Here is a 13,576-nt window from a genome sequence, read left to right as displayed (position 1 = left end):
TTGAAAAAATATATGACAGCTAGAACATGTTGCCAGCTCTCCCTCCAACCCGAATCCCGATCCCGCGGCCTTGCTAACCACCCACCGACCCACCAACCCCCTCGCCATTCGACAAACAAAGCTGCTGTGTTGAGCCAAAAGTGAGCTGCAAGCACGCACTGTGCATATTTTGTTATGAAAATTTAAGTGAAATCACTAAAAATGCCAAACAAAACAGCAAGATATGCAAAAATGCAGCGTTAGTGGCAGAGCGAGTGGGCGGGGAGTTCCAGTGGGCGGAAAAGCCCTCGAGGCGGAAAACAGCTGTTGTTTGTGTTTGCTGCTGTCTGCTGATGATGCTCGTCTGCCGCTCCCGCAGTCTTATGAAAAATTGTTGTCAGTTTATAAAATGGTAGCTGGATGTGAGCCACTGCGCATCCTTCAAGTGCATCACGTGCACCAGATTCTCAAACAGGCAACTGATGCCAGAAAATTGAGGCGGAAAGCGGGGGTGGTGGCTGGTAGCTGATAGCCTAGGGCTTCTGGCGCTGGCTCATGAAAATGGGTCAAAGCTGAAAGTTTGGCCAGTGGGCGGAGGTAGATCGCTTGCAGTTTATGGCTCGTGTTACTCAATAAACATTTGTCAAGGCGATGCAACCTTCGCACTCCCAGCCGCCCACCTTCGCTCTGCCACCCCCTTTCGAAAGTCCCGCCAATTTGCTGCTATCAGAGCCGGCAGAAACCCATTTTCCTTTCGCTTTTCCTTTGCGAACTCGGCTCCCTTTTCAGAGCGTTCCAATGTCAATTGTTACGTTTTATTGCCTCTCTCCTTGCAGTGAGTACACCGTGGGAAAAGAGTTCGAAATTCAAGACTTTCTTCTTGAAATGAAGAACTGCAGGTGGAAAAAGTCAGAAGAGATACTGTTTCTTGAACAAAGATTGTAAGATATTTTATTTGCTTGCTTTGAAAGTAATTCATTCGATTAAACATTTTGTTTCATGAATATTAACCCACTACATTAAATTGTTGTCTTATGTTGGATTTCCAACCTTTTATTTTTCCGAATATTGTACAATTTATTTCCCGAATTAAACTCATATTTCTGCGTCTGTAATACACACATAAGGGAAGAGCTAACGCTAAGGGTAACTGGCGCACGGAGAAATTTATGATCAGTGACAAAAGCACATTCTCACCTTTGATATAGCTTTACTGCCTTTGCCCCTTTTTCCACTCTATATTGCAGATGTAGCCGGGATAAGAACAGGTCTGTCTTTGGTTTGTTCTGTTTTATTGTGCCCGCCCTTTTGTGGCTCTGTGGGTGGTTGGGTGCTTTTGGGGGTGAGGTGGCAAGGTGGCTCGGTTGTTGTGGGCTGTCCAAAACCCACTCTAAGCCCCGCCCACCTTGGAAAAGTCCGAAACCCGGGCCACGCATCGATGGCTCTTTTATGCGCTCCGCAGTTTTTCGTTTATTTTTCTCATTTTTTTTGCGACCCTCTGCCGCATTTTTTGCACAGTGTTTGCCTTCGGATTTTTGCGATAATGGAGACAAATGTTGTGCTCTTAAATTTATCGATTGGTTGGCAAAAGTTACCAAAGGAAAATATAGCCCTGGATGGCGAATTTGTTTTTATGGGTGCGCCCGCTCGTTCGTTCGAACGAACGTTGCGTATACGCCCCGTGTTCGCCGTTTCGCTTAGCTTTAAAGTTGGCTGGCGGCGCACCTGAGTTTTCAATTTATATCATGTTTTTCATGGCCTAATAGAAGAAAAGCAAAGTGGCAGACAATGGACTTGGAGTCCCAGATAAACTTGTGCCGAGATAAGCCAACTATTTGTGCAGAATTTTCGTCTGTTTTCCCCTTTTCCTGTTTTTTCCGCATGCTTTTTGGAGTGGGAATTGTGGGTGGTGAGAAACTTTGCAATTGAAAGTTCGGCGTTTAAATTCAGAGAGAGGCAACTGCTTAAGTTTGGCGCGGCCATAACGAGTTATTAATTGTGGTTGGGGTTTTGGGGCTTAGTGGGCGGCAAAACATGTTCGCGGCTGGAAGCAGTGGCTCAGCTGACCGCCCCGCAAATGACCTCGGTCTCCCTCTCCCTGCCGCCCCATTCTCTATCTCGCGGTAAGCTCTTACTCTATTTTTTCGCGCTCCTCGCCAGCGGCTTCAGCATTAAACACCACAACGTGCTCGAGGACCCCGGCGCCTGGATTTATGCAGCGTTACATTGGCATTAAAATAGCAAAAAGGGATTACGGGGGAAGTGAGAGCCAGCTCTCGTATTTTATTATATTTTTTACATTATTTTTTTCTGTTCCCGCCAGCGCTTTTCTCCGGCCCCGGCTCTTATTGCCCCGCTCGCACGCTCTATTATGTAAAAACATAAATGCAACTTGCGTTGAGTGCTGTGCGAAATAAAAAGCGATGACTGCGAAGCGATGTAGAAATAAATACAGAGAAAACTTAGATTTTGGAAATGGGATTTTAAGGAATTTTAAAATATTTCGTCTTTTGTAAGGCGTAACAATTAGTTTATTTTTTATTTAAAGATCATATTAATATAATAAATTAAAATGCTAGTGTTAAGTGACTATAGATTTGCTAAGAGCATTTTACAATTGATAACAAAGAGATAAGTAAATATTCTGGAATAAAATACGATAGCTAGTAAAATAGTATTTTTTTTATGTGGATCATCTTATAGTATTATCAGAATTATGGGTTAAATGTTCTAGAAATATCTAAATAAGTAGTATTGCAATTTACAATAGATCATACAATTTTATCAGATTTTTTCTCGAGTGTATTAGAAAAACTGCACAATCCCCTTCGCGCAACTGCCTCACTCCACCGGGCTATTGTTCTGGATCAGATGTGACTCGAACCAGGGGTACCGTTCCATGTTTATATATATATAGGTATATGAAGGAGGGCGAATCCGAATCACTTACCTCGATTTGAAATGGCGGCCTCGACGGTGAACCCGCCGCTTCCGGCGTGCGCGTGCAGCAGCCATCCGAGGCTAATTACAATCAGAATGGGGCAATTCATTTTGAGCGGAGCGCGGTTGCGTCGCTGGCTGCCTTTCCTAATGCCGGCGGCGGAGGCAGAGGGGGCGGTGGCAGTGGTGGGCGGGGCCAAGGCGCCTGTACGTATGCTACGCGAAATTATTTTCATTGTTCCGCGCTCGGCGCGTATGATGTGGAGCTACTCGATTCCGGAGCGGAGTTCTCCTCTCTTTTCAGCTTTGTTATTAAATTTACTGGAGTTGCGGACTTCCTGGCTACTTTTTTTGCTCGCTTTAAGTTTTCATTTGGTTAAGCGCCAACATACTTTGCATAGTCGCTTTGCCGCTTTGTTTAATTTCCAGTTTTCTAGTTTATTTTCGAGGTCTCCTTTTTTGTTCGCCTGCTGGAGTTCTCTAATTATAAATCGAGCGGGGTGGTCGAGACCGCACTTTTGTGCGCTTTCCCTTGACAAATTGCGGCTGTGTGATGTGAAATATTTTCTAATTAATTTTTATTGCACAGCTCTTTGTTGTTGCGCCGGGCAACTAATTATCACTGTTTGTCTGTCGCTGCCCCAAGTAAATTGCGTATGGATGGTTTTTTGCCGAGTATCTGCAACGGAAATGTGGAAAACAAATAAATAACTATTATTATTTTTCAGTTGCAGCATGACAGCTGCAGAGGTTGAAAGTTTAGCCCCCGCAGGACACAAAAAAAAAGAGCTCCAGCTCCACTTGGCTTTATGCGATCTTTAAACTAAACTCCGCTTCCACTTTGGGCCACAAACTCTCAAGTGCAGTGCTCAGGAATGTTTTCGGTGCTCAAAGCGAGCATTAAAGCTCTGGATATCTAGATGTGTGCGTGTGGCACTCGCATGCGCTCCATAAACCCACACACATGCACCGAATCGCGTCGGCAAAACTTCACTGACACGCAAAATTACCCCACAAAGTGCAATTAGCACACAAGTTAAATTATAAAAGTTCCGTTTTTTAACCTTTTCCCCTCAGCACTGATCCCACATGGAAATTTTCGACAAAAGGGTTGGAGAGTGGAGAATGTAGAATAGCGAGCCGGGTAAACAACACTTCAAGAGCAAAGTCCAAAGCCAAATAACAAATTGTTCCTGGGGCGGCAAAGACCTATCCCCATATACCCTATCCTATAGCATCATCATCCCTCCCCCTTGTGCCATATTTAATGACAAAGTTTTGCATAATTTTATGAGTTTGCTGCGTTATCCTAGCCACACATATACACACACACATAAACCCTGGTAAGCCGAAGAAAAATCAGCAAAAAGAAAAGTTCAAATTATTTCATTATCGCTTCCATGCAGGGCAAAACTACGAGAAAAAAAGAAATGCGCTTGAAAAACCCATAAAAATAAACTGCGGCCCAGCAGCAGCAGGATGTGTCGTGGTCAGTGGAATGGGTCGCGACGGCTCGGAAAAAATTAAGTTATAAATTTAGATTAACCCCATGCAGCCAGCCGATGGCTGACTCGCCAGTCACTTTCACTTTGGGCCCACGGACAAGGCTTGGAAAGTCCATTAAAAGTCACAAGGCCCCATAATTATCTATCGCTTTCATTATTACCCTGGGCATCCAGTGCGCGGCATCAAGTATACGCTCCATGGTGCCTCCGCGCTTATGTGCGGCTCATGTCCTGGAGGAGCAATAAAATATTTGTATCTATCCCGGACCGAGGTCTATCCAAAGTAGGTCGCGTAGGTGGCGGCGCTACAAATCTGCGCCGGCCATATAATTACTCAAAAAGTTACCTCTCGCCGGGAGATCTCGGGTGTAGGATAGCCGGGATAGCTCGGCTTTTATGCGCGATGATGCCGGCAAAAGGCTTTTATCATGTAGGCGGTAAATAGCCGTAAATAAACAGGTCGGCGCATAAAACGGCAACAAAAGACGCGCCAGGACGAGCCCAGGTTGCCGCTGTTGTCATCGCCACCGATGGAGGAGCATTAGCCTGAGAAGCAGGGCACTGGCAGAAAAATCAAGGTTCATTGCAGGAAATTTAAAAGTAATTAAAATAATATAAAAATGTTAGCAATTTGTCTATTAATCATTGTCTATTATTCATTTTATTTAAATAAAACAATTTATCAAAACAGTTTTTTACAAAATATTAGAACTTTTCCTTCTCTTAATAAAAATAAATCTATTGATTATGATGTTGTAAATATCATTAAAAAGCTATTTTCAAGAACCCTATTTTTTCCCTGTGCAGCTGCTGTTGTTATCCACTGTTGTGGAGGTCCAAGGTTATCGGTTTTATGGGGCTTTGGCCTACAGATTTTTATATGTGAGCCACATGCTGTGCGCTGCTGCCCTTATTTATGACACAGGCAACCAACCCAGCAGCATCGCAGACTACCCGGGCTACAAATTTCTGAAGTCCTGCAATTTGATCTCGTTGTTTCGGTTGGTCGGTTGGTCAGAGAGCTCTGGCTAAATGCTTTAACATTTTATCGGGCTCTTGTCGAGCCGCTGCGGTGACTGCGGTCGCCCGGTGGTAGCCGCCATAAAAGTTTAATATTCTAATAAAGCGGATTTAATTATTTAAAAACAACATTGCCACGTCCAAACGCCGTCGGTTTGGTTTTTAATTTTTACGCGCTCTGTTTCGCTGTCGCAGAACCGCAAAAACCAAAGAGCAAAAAAAAAAACAGAGCAACTTGAGTCGACTTTCGCCTCCTGCTGATGCCTCGACTTTCGACTAAATTGCACTTTGCGGTACAATTTCCAGCTGCAAGTTTGCCAGAGCAAGTCGTAATTAGTTTTTGCTGGTTTGCTGTGAAACTGATTTTCACTTGACGGGCGGAAAAAGGGCGCTGTGGAGGAACTGAATCCGAGGGAAAGGAAAAGAAATAGCTGCGTCTTTTGTCAGCCGGGGGTTTTAGCCGCCCCTCCATCCCCGCCCCTTGTGGTTGACTGGCGGAACTTTAAAATGGGTTAATTGCATTGTAAACTAAACGAACAAATGGCAAACAAGTGGCACAAGAGGGCAACAAGACAGCCGAGCAGCAAAAGCGGCAAAGCAGCAAAAACACCAACGAGACCAGCTTGCTGCTGCAGATTCGATTTGAGCTTTGGCTTATTTATAAATCTGCAATTTCACCCTCTCGCCGGGTTTGCCATTCTTTTGCTACTTTCGCCTAGCAACCGTCGAGGGCATCATTAAAACAAGTAGTTAAGGATAAATTCCAGGGCATCGACTACGAGTTACTTGGTGTGCATTTCATCAACGATTGTTAATGATTGCAAGTAGGTGGCCTCAGGCTATAATCCTCATTACATCAGTACTATTTCAAGGACTTAAAGCTAAACATTCTGGAACTTAAATAATAAATCCCTTCTACAGGGTATATTTAGCCAGTTGGAAGAGCCAGTAAGCAACCTCCGAGGCGTGTAATCAAAGGGGGGAATATGGCTTGAAAATCTAATAGAAACGCACATGCTCCCTATCCTTTTTTACGCTGTGAATTTTCATCTGGCCGCCGTTGGCAGTGACTTATTTGCAATTCTGCGAGAACGAGGGTGACAGCGACCATGGGCGCCACATTGTCATCGAAATGATTAACAAGGCGGGCCACAATGTTGCCAACTTGGAGCACAAAGGCGGCTGGCTGGATGGGTAAAAAAAAAAGTAAACGGATAACCCCAAAGCTCTTCACACACGCACACAAAAGCCGCTGCGTGCAAAGTTCAAGCCGAACACTTGCCACAAACTCCGGCGGATTGACACGGCAACAATGTGGCAAGATGGTAGCCGTAGCCCCTCACGCACGGGGATCTCAGCCTCCGGATCCCCACCTAATATGCAGTTGACAAGTTTTAATGAAAAAAGGAGAAAAAAACTAGGATATATGGGGAGAAGACGAACGACGGGATAGAAGTTGAAGAAGATGTAGATCCAGCCCGCTCGATAAAAGATTATTAAAATTTTCCAAACGAATGGCAAAAGTTCGCTGCAGCAGTTTGTCAAAGGTTCAAAAGGTTATCTGCAACACACAGGCACACACATCCACAAAATCTTACGCTCGGAAAAGCGGTGGAAACTCACTCACTTGACGGCCCCTCAGTTCACGTGTGCGCGGGTCTACAAAGTTGACAGACATTTTCCACAAGCAAAAGTCAAGCACCCATCTATGTAGTACTCGACTTGCATGCGAATATCCCCTGTACAGATGGGGCCAGGAAAATGGTGCATCAAATTTCATAAAAATAATATTTTATTAAGAGGCTGTTGGCTTCCTAAACTACTTTTATCTAATATATTTTGGCCATGCTCACTTGTCATGTTCTTGTACCACCTACATGTGTGTTAGCATGCGACACCTACCATTCCCAGAACTATTATGTTGACCGCAACTGTGGGGCTTTAAATTCTGCGTTATCTGTCCGCAAGCAGTGCAAATTAAATTCTGGGCTCACTGGACACCGGAGGTATGTAGCCTGAATGCCCGTACATGAAATATGAAAGTAATCTCCGCATATATTAAGGCATTTGACGGCTGCTTTAATATGCAGCCAGCCGGCAAAAGGAGGCAGCCCGACATCTCGGCTCCTGGGCCCTTGATACTTTGCATTTTTGCTGAGGCAAACATAATTCGTCTATTATGCAGGCTGCCACAGAACAGGACGAGCACACACATGGGATCGCATGGGGAAGGGCAGGATACTCGGGACTCGTGCCTGGCTGGAGTTCATAGATCCTGACTGCCGCTGTATTCACTTGGCAATTACTGCTTTATTTATTATGCCGAAATGGATTATCCCTTGCAGTGCCCGGGGATGCAATTTCTGCTTGTGCTGCTATTTTGTGCCGTCAACATTTTTTCTGCAACCCTTACCCCCATCTATGCTGCAAATTTCCGAAGCACTTGTGTCGTCGTCGCTCCCGATGGAAAATATTTGCATGGAAGAATTCTGCTGTGGCAACAAGGCCTACGGCTGGAGCTTCCATCTCCACGTCATTCGTGTATCTAATCCAGTGGCTTTTAAAGCGAAAAATACTCTCTGGCCGTACAATTGAATTAAGCAAAAATAAGCCCTTCAAATGGCATTAAATGCGAGGGCTTTGAACGCATTTTGCTGCAGTTTAAATGCAAATTCCTAGAGCCGCATTGTTTAAAAGCCTTGCTTACAACTGCCGGACATCGCTGGCCTCTGGCGCACGGCGACATTTGTAACAAATTCGATGCACACGAAATCCATAAATCAAATCAATAAAATGACAGCATGAAAAATTGCCAACACAAAAAACCGCAGGCCAAACCATTATTTTGGAGTCAAAAAATCGACAGCAAGAGGCGAAATGTCGCCATTTTTGTAGCACGAACAGAGGGGCAAAACAAAAATCAGACAGAGAGCTGAATAAAATCCGCAACCGCATTTTGAATGGCAATCAGCAGTTAGAACAAAACCAAGGCAATAATAATAGCAATAATAATAATAATAGAACAATACGGGGGCGATATGCAATGGAAGTTAACCTTTCGACACCTACAAATAAATAAATGGCCAAGTAAATATTGTAAACAGCGCGAGAGCAAACACAGAAAAGGGGGAGTGAACCGGTGCAAACACCGAAGGGCCGTAACACAACATGGAATCGGTTGAGCTGGGAGGCTGGCAACGGGGCGTATGGATAACAAATAAAATTGTTGACTATGCCATAAAGCGACAGCCGGAGTTGCAGGAGCAGCAGAAAACAGGCAGAAACAGGCAGAAACAGTCGAAACAGAAGCAGCAGCAGGCAGCAGCACAAATAGTAATGTAAAAGACAACCAACGAGATTGAATGAAAATCCTCGTATGACATAAAAAATAATACGCAACATGCGAAAACAGAAGCAGACAAAAATGCACACACAACAAATGCGAAATGGGAAATGGGAAAACATCGCAGCGAAAGGATTCCGGGGCGTATTAGTTATATTTCCCTTCGCCTTTCGCATTTCGCCTGTCTATGTGTCAGTTTTCCTGTGGCGTCAGCTGGCCAGGATGAAGATGAAGCCAAGTAGAAGCCCAAGCCAAGAATGCCAAAGCCAAAGTCCCAATCCAAATCGAGAACGCGAATGCCAGAGCAACAGAGAAAATGCCGCTGGCTGGAATGGCAATAATAATACGTTATTGGGAATATTGATTGCCCGTATTACGGGGGAAATCCCGAATCTCTCGTCCCAGAATCGTGCTAGGATTTCCTTTTTGGCCAGGAAATTCGCATGACAGCGTATGACGGCCACGCACACTGATAGACGCTCGGCAGCCCGGCCAGCAGCAGGTGTTCTTTGTTTAACGCCCAAATGACTTTCGGATTTCACCCACCCACTATACCCAAACCCACCACACCCAAAATATGTATATGGCAAACCCGAAAAACACACTTGGCTTTAGGTTTTCCACGGCCCCAGGATATCTGATGACATGCAACGATTCTGTCAACAGGAAAGCCAAGCCAGGCCAAGTCAAGCCTAGCCCGGCCCAGACCAGACCAGCTGTGATTAATAAACAAATTGAAATACCTTCGGCTAAATAAAGACCCGAAGACGCGACTCAATAAATCACCGGCTTATCCACTCCCCTTGGCCCGGCCAAATCAATTATATCCGAGCACACACAAAAACATGGCCTTTAACAACATGGCCCACGGACTTGGCCAGGAGGCATGGCAGATAATTTATTGATTACCATTAACAAACAGCATGTCAAGTAAGTGTCATTAGAATGTCAACGCATGTTGACGAAGACGCTGCTCCCTCCTTCCTCCATTTACTGTCTGGATTTCCAGTTGGCCATTTGCCCATCTGGCTGATGGACAGTTCCGAACCCCTGACCCCCTGACCCCTGACCCCTAGACCTCTGTCACGCTCATTAATTTGCGCGGTGTGTGCGAACAAGTTCATTTCGTTTGCAATTTCCTGCCAAAGGCGTTGGGTTACTGACCGCGGCTCCATCACAGTTGACAACGCAAATTGACCAAGTTGGCGGGAGTTGGCCAAGAAGCAAGCGGCATTCGGTTCGGGCCACCTTGGCAGCTGTCTTCGCTGACGGGTCGAGACAAAAAAGCACACAAAATACTGACAGTTTGACAAATTGTTTATGTAAATGGAAGTGCAAGTGGTTGAACAGTGGGAGCAGCAGGAGCGTCGGCGAAAAGAAAGACAAGATGGCCGAAAAAAAGCTTAGGCATATTGGATTAGTGACACGTTTCCGTTTCTCGCTCGATTCCGAGCATTCTCCAGTTGTCCAGCTGCTCGGATCCATTTCGCACTGGCAGAGAGTAAACATCTAATTTACTGTTTGTGCTCTTTAATTGTTTGCCCTGCCCGGGGGGGTGACAGCGGGAAAACGCTCGAGATACGCTGACAGGCTGGGCCGTGAATGGTTTTGTCGGCCCCATAAATGACAACGACCTTCGCGGGGCTGAGGGCTTAAGTTTCTGAGGGTTGCTTGTGAGGGAAAGACACCGCCCAGGCAATTAAAAATTGCTGTCTTGAAATTTCAACGGCGGCCAGCGTCTAGCCTGCAGCGAGTTATATAGTTAGGGTCCTCAGTTTGTCGCAAGGAACACAGAGAAAAATAGTTAGCTATGTAAAAAAAAGATGATTAAAGTAATGACTAGGATGGTATTTTTAAAACAAAAATTATTTAAATAAATTTAAAGTTTTTGTTGCGCGTAAATGGGTCAGAAAATATTTTAATCGGCTTATACAAAATCAAATAAATTTAAAATACTATAACTAAAAACATTTTTAAATAAATATTTATTTTGTAAAATTAAAGCTGAAAAATGGTGTAGAAATTATTTATTGTTAAATATTTATGTAGTAACATAACTAAATTCAATTGTCCCTTCGTAAGACTTGAAATCTGATATATTTTTGTAGTGCAGACCTGGCCAACTGGTCTAAGTTGGCTTCCTTCGGGCGGTTAGGCCGACTTCCTGGGCGTCGCTCTCGTTCGTCGCCAGCAAAACGCTTTGCCAGCTTTCTTTTCCCGCTTTCCCCGATTTCCCCGCCTTCCAGGGAATAGTTTTCATTTGCTTTATGAATATGCGTGCAGTGTTTGCGGGCGAGTGTGTAAGCGGACACAAAAGCTGTTGCTTGCTTTTCCGCTTTTCTGCTTTTCTGCTTAGGCGCTGGCTGAATGCCTTTCCGCCAGACTTGCCGAAGGGCAGAAAGTTTTCCCTTTGAAAATACCTCGGCCCACTTTGAGTCTTTTGTGGAGCGAGCGACTTGGTGATACATTTTTTTGCCTCTTCCAAGCCGTTGGCCTCCGTCTCAGCGTTATTAACTCTAATTACCACATTAAACGGCAAAGTGTCTTAATATTCAATTATAAGTTTTTTCCCTGTGCCGCATTCCATTCGCTCGTTTCGTTTCCTTGCGTGTCCTTCGCTCTTTGCGGTCGACTATTGGAAAAGTTTTGCCGATATTCGGTTCGGGCCATCTTATGTGCCTTTTGGCCCTCTTTTTGGGCCACAGCTACCGGCTTTAATGACGTCTGAGTGCTTACAAATTATTTCACCAAATGTGTTTAGTGTTTAGATTGCTTTTGATTTTGTTTGGTGAAAGTTGGACAACGGCAGCCCTAATGTATGACAATCCGCTGATGGCTTCCCCTCGTAATAGAAACGAATCGAATTGAATCGATGAAATAAATTGCACTTATTGACTTTTTGTGAAGCTCTCTGGTGGCAATTAACTCTTGCTAATGGCAATTGTCATTGGGGATGACAGTAAATACACGGTAAACTATTCTGTATAACATAAATTTTTAATTTGACGAATTTATATTACTTTAAAATTTAGGTAGAAATTTTAAAAATGTATTTCAGGGCAGAGAACTAAAATATTTAATGTGAAATTTTTATAATATCGAAAAACCTACTAAACTGATTATCAGACATTTTTCCCCTGTGCACGTATTAAGCTCGAGTGTAATGAGAGCCCGGCGATGGCTTCATCGGGGAAATGCCTGTCGCCACACACAAAAACACACACTCTCGTCTGACAGCAACTCAATAAACTAATGAATGCTTATAGAGTCAGCGTCGTTGACAGAATTTTAATTAAAGAACCGTGAAGCGCTAATTTTGCATATTAATTACCGGGACAGGGACAGGGCTTACCGGCACGCCATGACGAGAGGGCCACACAGGATGTCTATCTAGACTGGAAGCTCCAACTGAAACTGAGACAGAAACTAAAATTGAACCTGAAACTGAAGCGGAATGTGCGATCTGCAGCTGGCACACACAAAGGCAATAAATAAAACAGTAGCAGGAGTCGACGACTCCGCAGCCATTTAAGTAGTTGAAATTAATTTCAATTCAGCTCGCACATGTCCCTGCGCCACATGCCCACATCACCCATCAGCAGACAACCAGCCAATCCGGTGGGTGATGTTGGGGAATTTTCAGCACTGAGCTGCCTCGTCTCCTCGGAGTATTTTACTCCGACGGCACACGTTGCAGACATAAAAGTCGCCTCGCTGCTAAATTATAATATCAATTATTTCGCTGAGCAAAACACATGGGAGGCGCCGGCAGTGAGGACTCTTCTGGAGCAGGTTAACTGTTTGCCGGCAGCCGCCATCAGGAATTGAGGCTCCTTTGCCGGAGGCTGCAGTAATTACCGCTCGGTATGCAAATGGCAGCCAACTAGCTGTGTCAGGTACGCAAACAAAGTGACAGCTTCGCACCCGCCTTCCCCTGATTTTCCCCTGTTTTCCGCATTTCAGGGCTCTCGTTGCCAGGCTCTCGTCTCATTTTGTTACGTTTTGATGGCTTTTCAATTATGCGCTATCAATTAGCCAGCCCACAACCCATTTACTGGCAGCCCATTGGCTTTGGCCCTAGTTCACAAATCAAGTTTTGTAGTCCATACATTGAAATTTAACATACAAATAATATAAAGATTTGTATAATTTTATGGATAGTTTAAAAATTAAATAGAGAAACCAGAATTACCAGAAATCTCTCACTGAGAAAATAACTGAAATCTTGTAATCTTTATTTTCGGAGGTGTAATGACTGTACAAATTTCATAATAGTTAAATATAAATAATATACTAACACTTTCTTTCGAACTTTAAGTCACAAATCCTTTTCCCTACTAATTTCCCCCGGAGTGTTGCTAGTAAAACGTATCTCAATTTTCCATTGTAAATGTTTAATATCAAAGAGCATGTCAAAGTCATAGCCAAACTTGCCTTGTGGCACTCTCTGTCCAGTCCTTAGATTCATTACACACCAACGCCTCGAAAGCTGAGGAGCTTGGCAACTTTAATTTAAGCAAAACACGACGTTTTCCTTTTGGGCTGTTAAAAAACTCATTAAATCAATTTCACACCAGACCGAAAGCCAGACCAGTTAGCACTTTTCAGGGCCGATATAAAAAAAAACAGAACCTTCTCGAAATTCCCGTACCCTGGCCACGCTTCCAACTCAAAAGGCGCGTCAAAAGCCGCTGCCGCTCCAGATGAGTAGGCCCGGAAAAAAGAAAGAAAGAGAGAGCGACCCACCGAAAAACCCGACCGACCGCTGGTGGCCAGCCATTGTTTGGGC

At 44.4% G+C, this 13,576-nt stretch overlaps 1 protein-coding gene across 2 annotated transcripts in view; it reads right to left on the bottom strand.

Annotated features, from left to right (window-relative positions):
* The window catches only part of klg (klingon), a 62,991-nt gene that overhangs the window by 43,581 nt on the left and 5,834 nt on the right, over positions 1-13,576 (bottom strand). For both annotated transcript variants that reach the window (XM_017147473.3, XM_070217460.1), the window contains exon 2: positions 2,930-3,598. In XM_017147473.3, coding sequence (XP_017002962.3) covers positions 2,930-3,155 — 226 coding nt within the window. In that variant the 5' untranslated portion in view covers positions 3,156-3,598. The remainder of the gene's footprint in view (positions 1-2,929; positions 3,599-13,576) is intronic.

The sequence above is a fragment of the Drosophila takahashii genome, chromosome 3R (genome assembly GCF_030179915.1).
Source record: "Drosophila takahashii strain IR98-3 E-12201 chromosome 3R, DtakHiC1v2, whole genome shotgun sequence".
Classification (NCBI taxonomy): domain Eukaryota; kingdom Metazoa; phylum Arthropoda; class Insecta; order Diptera; family Drosophilidae; genus Drosophila; species Drosophila takahashii.
This window is presented reverse-complemented; position numbering and strand designations above follow the sequence as displayed.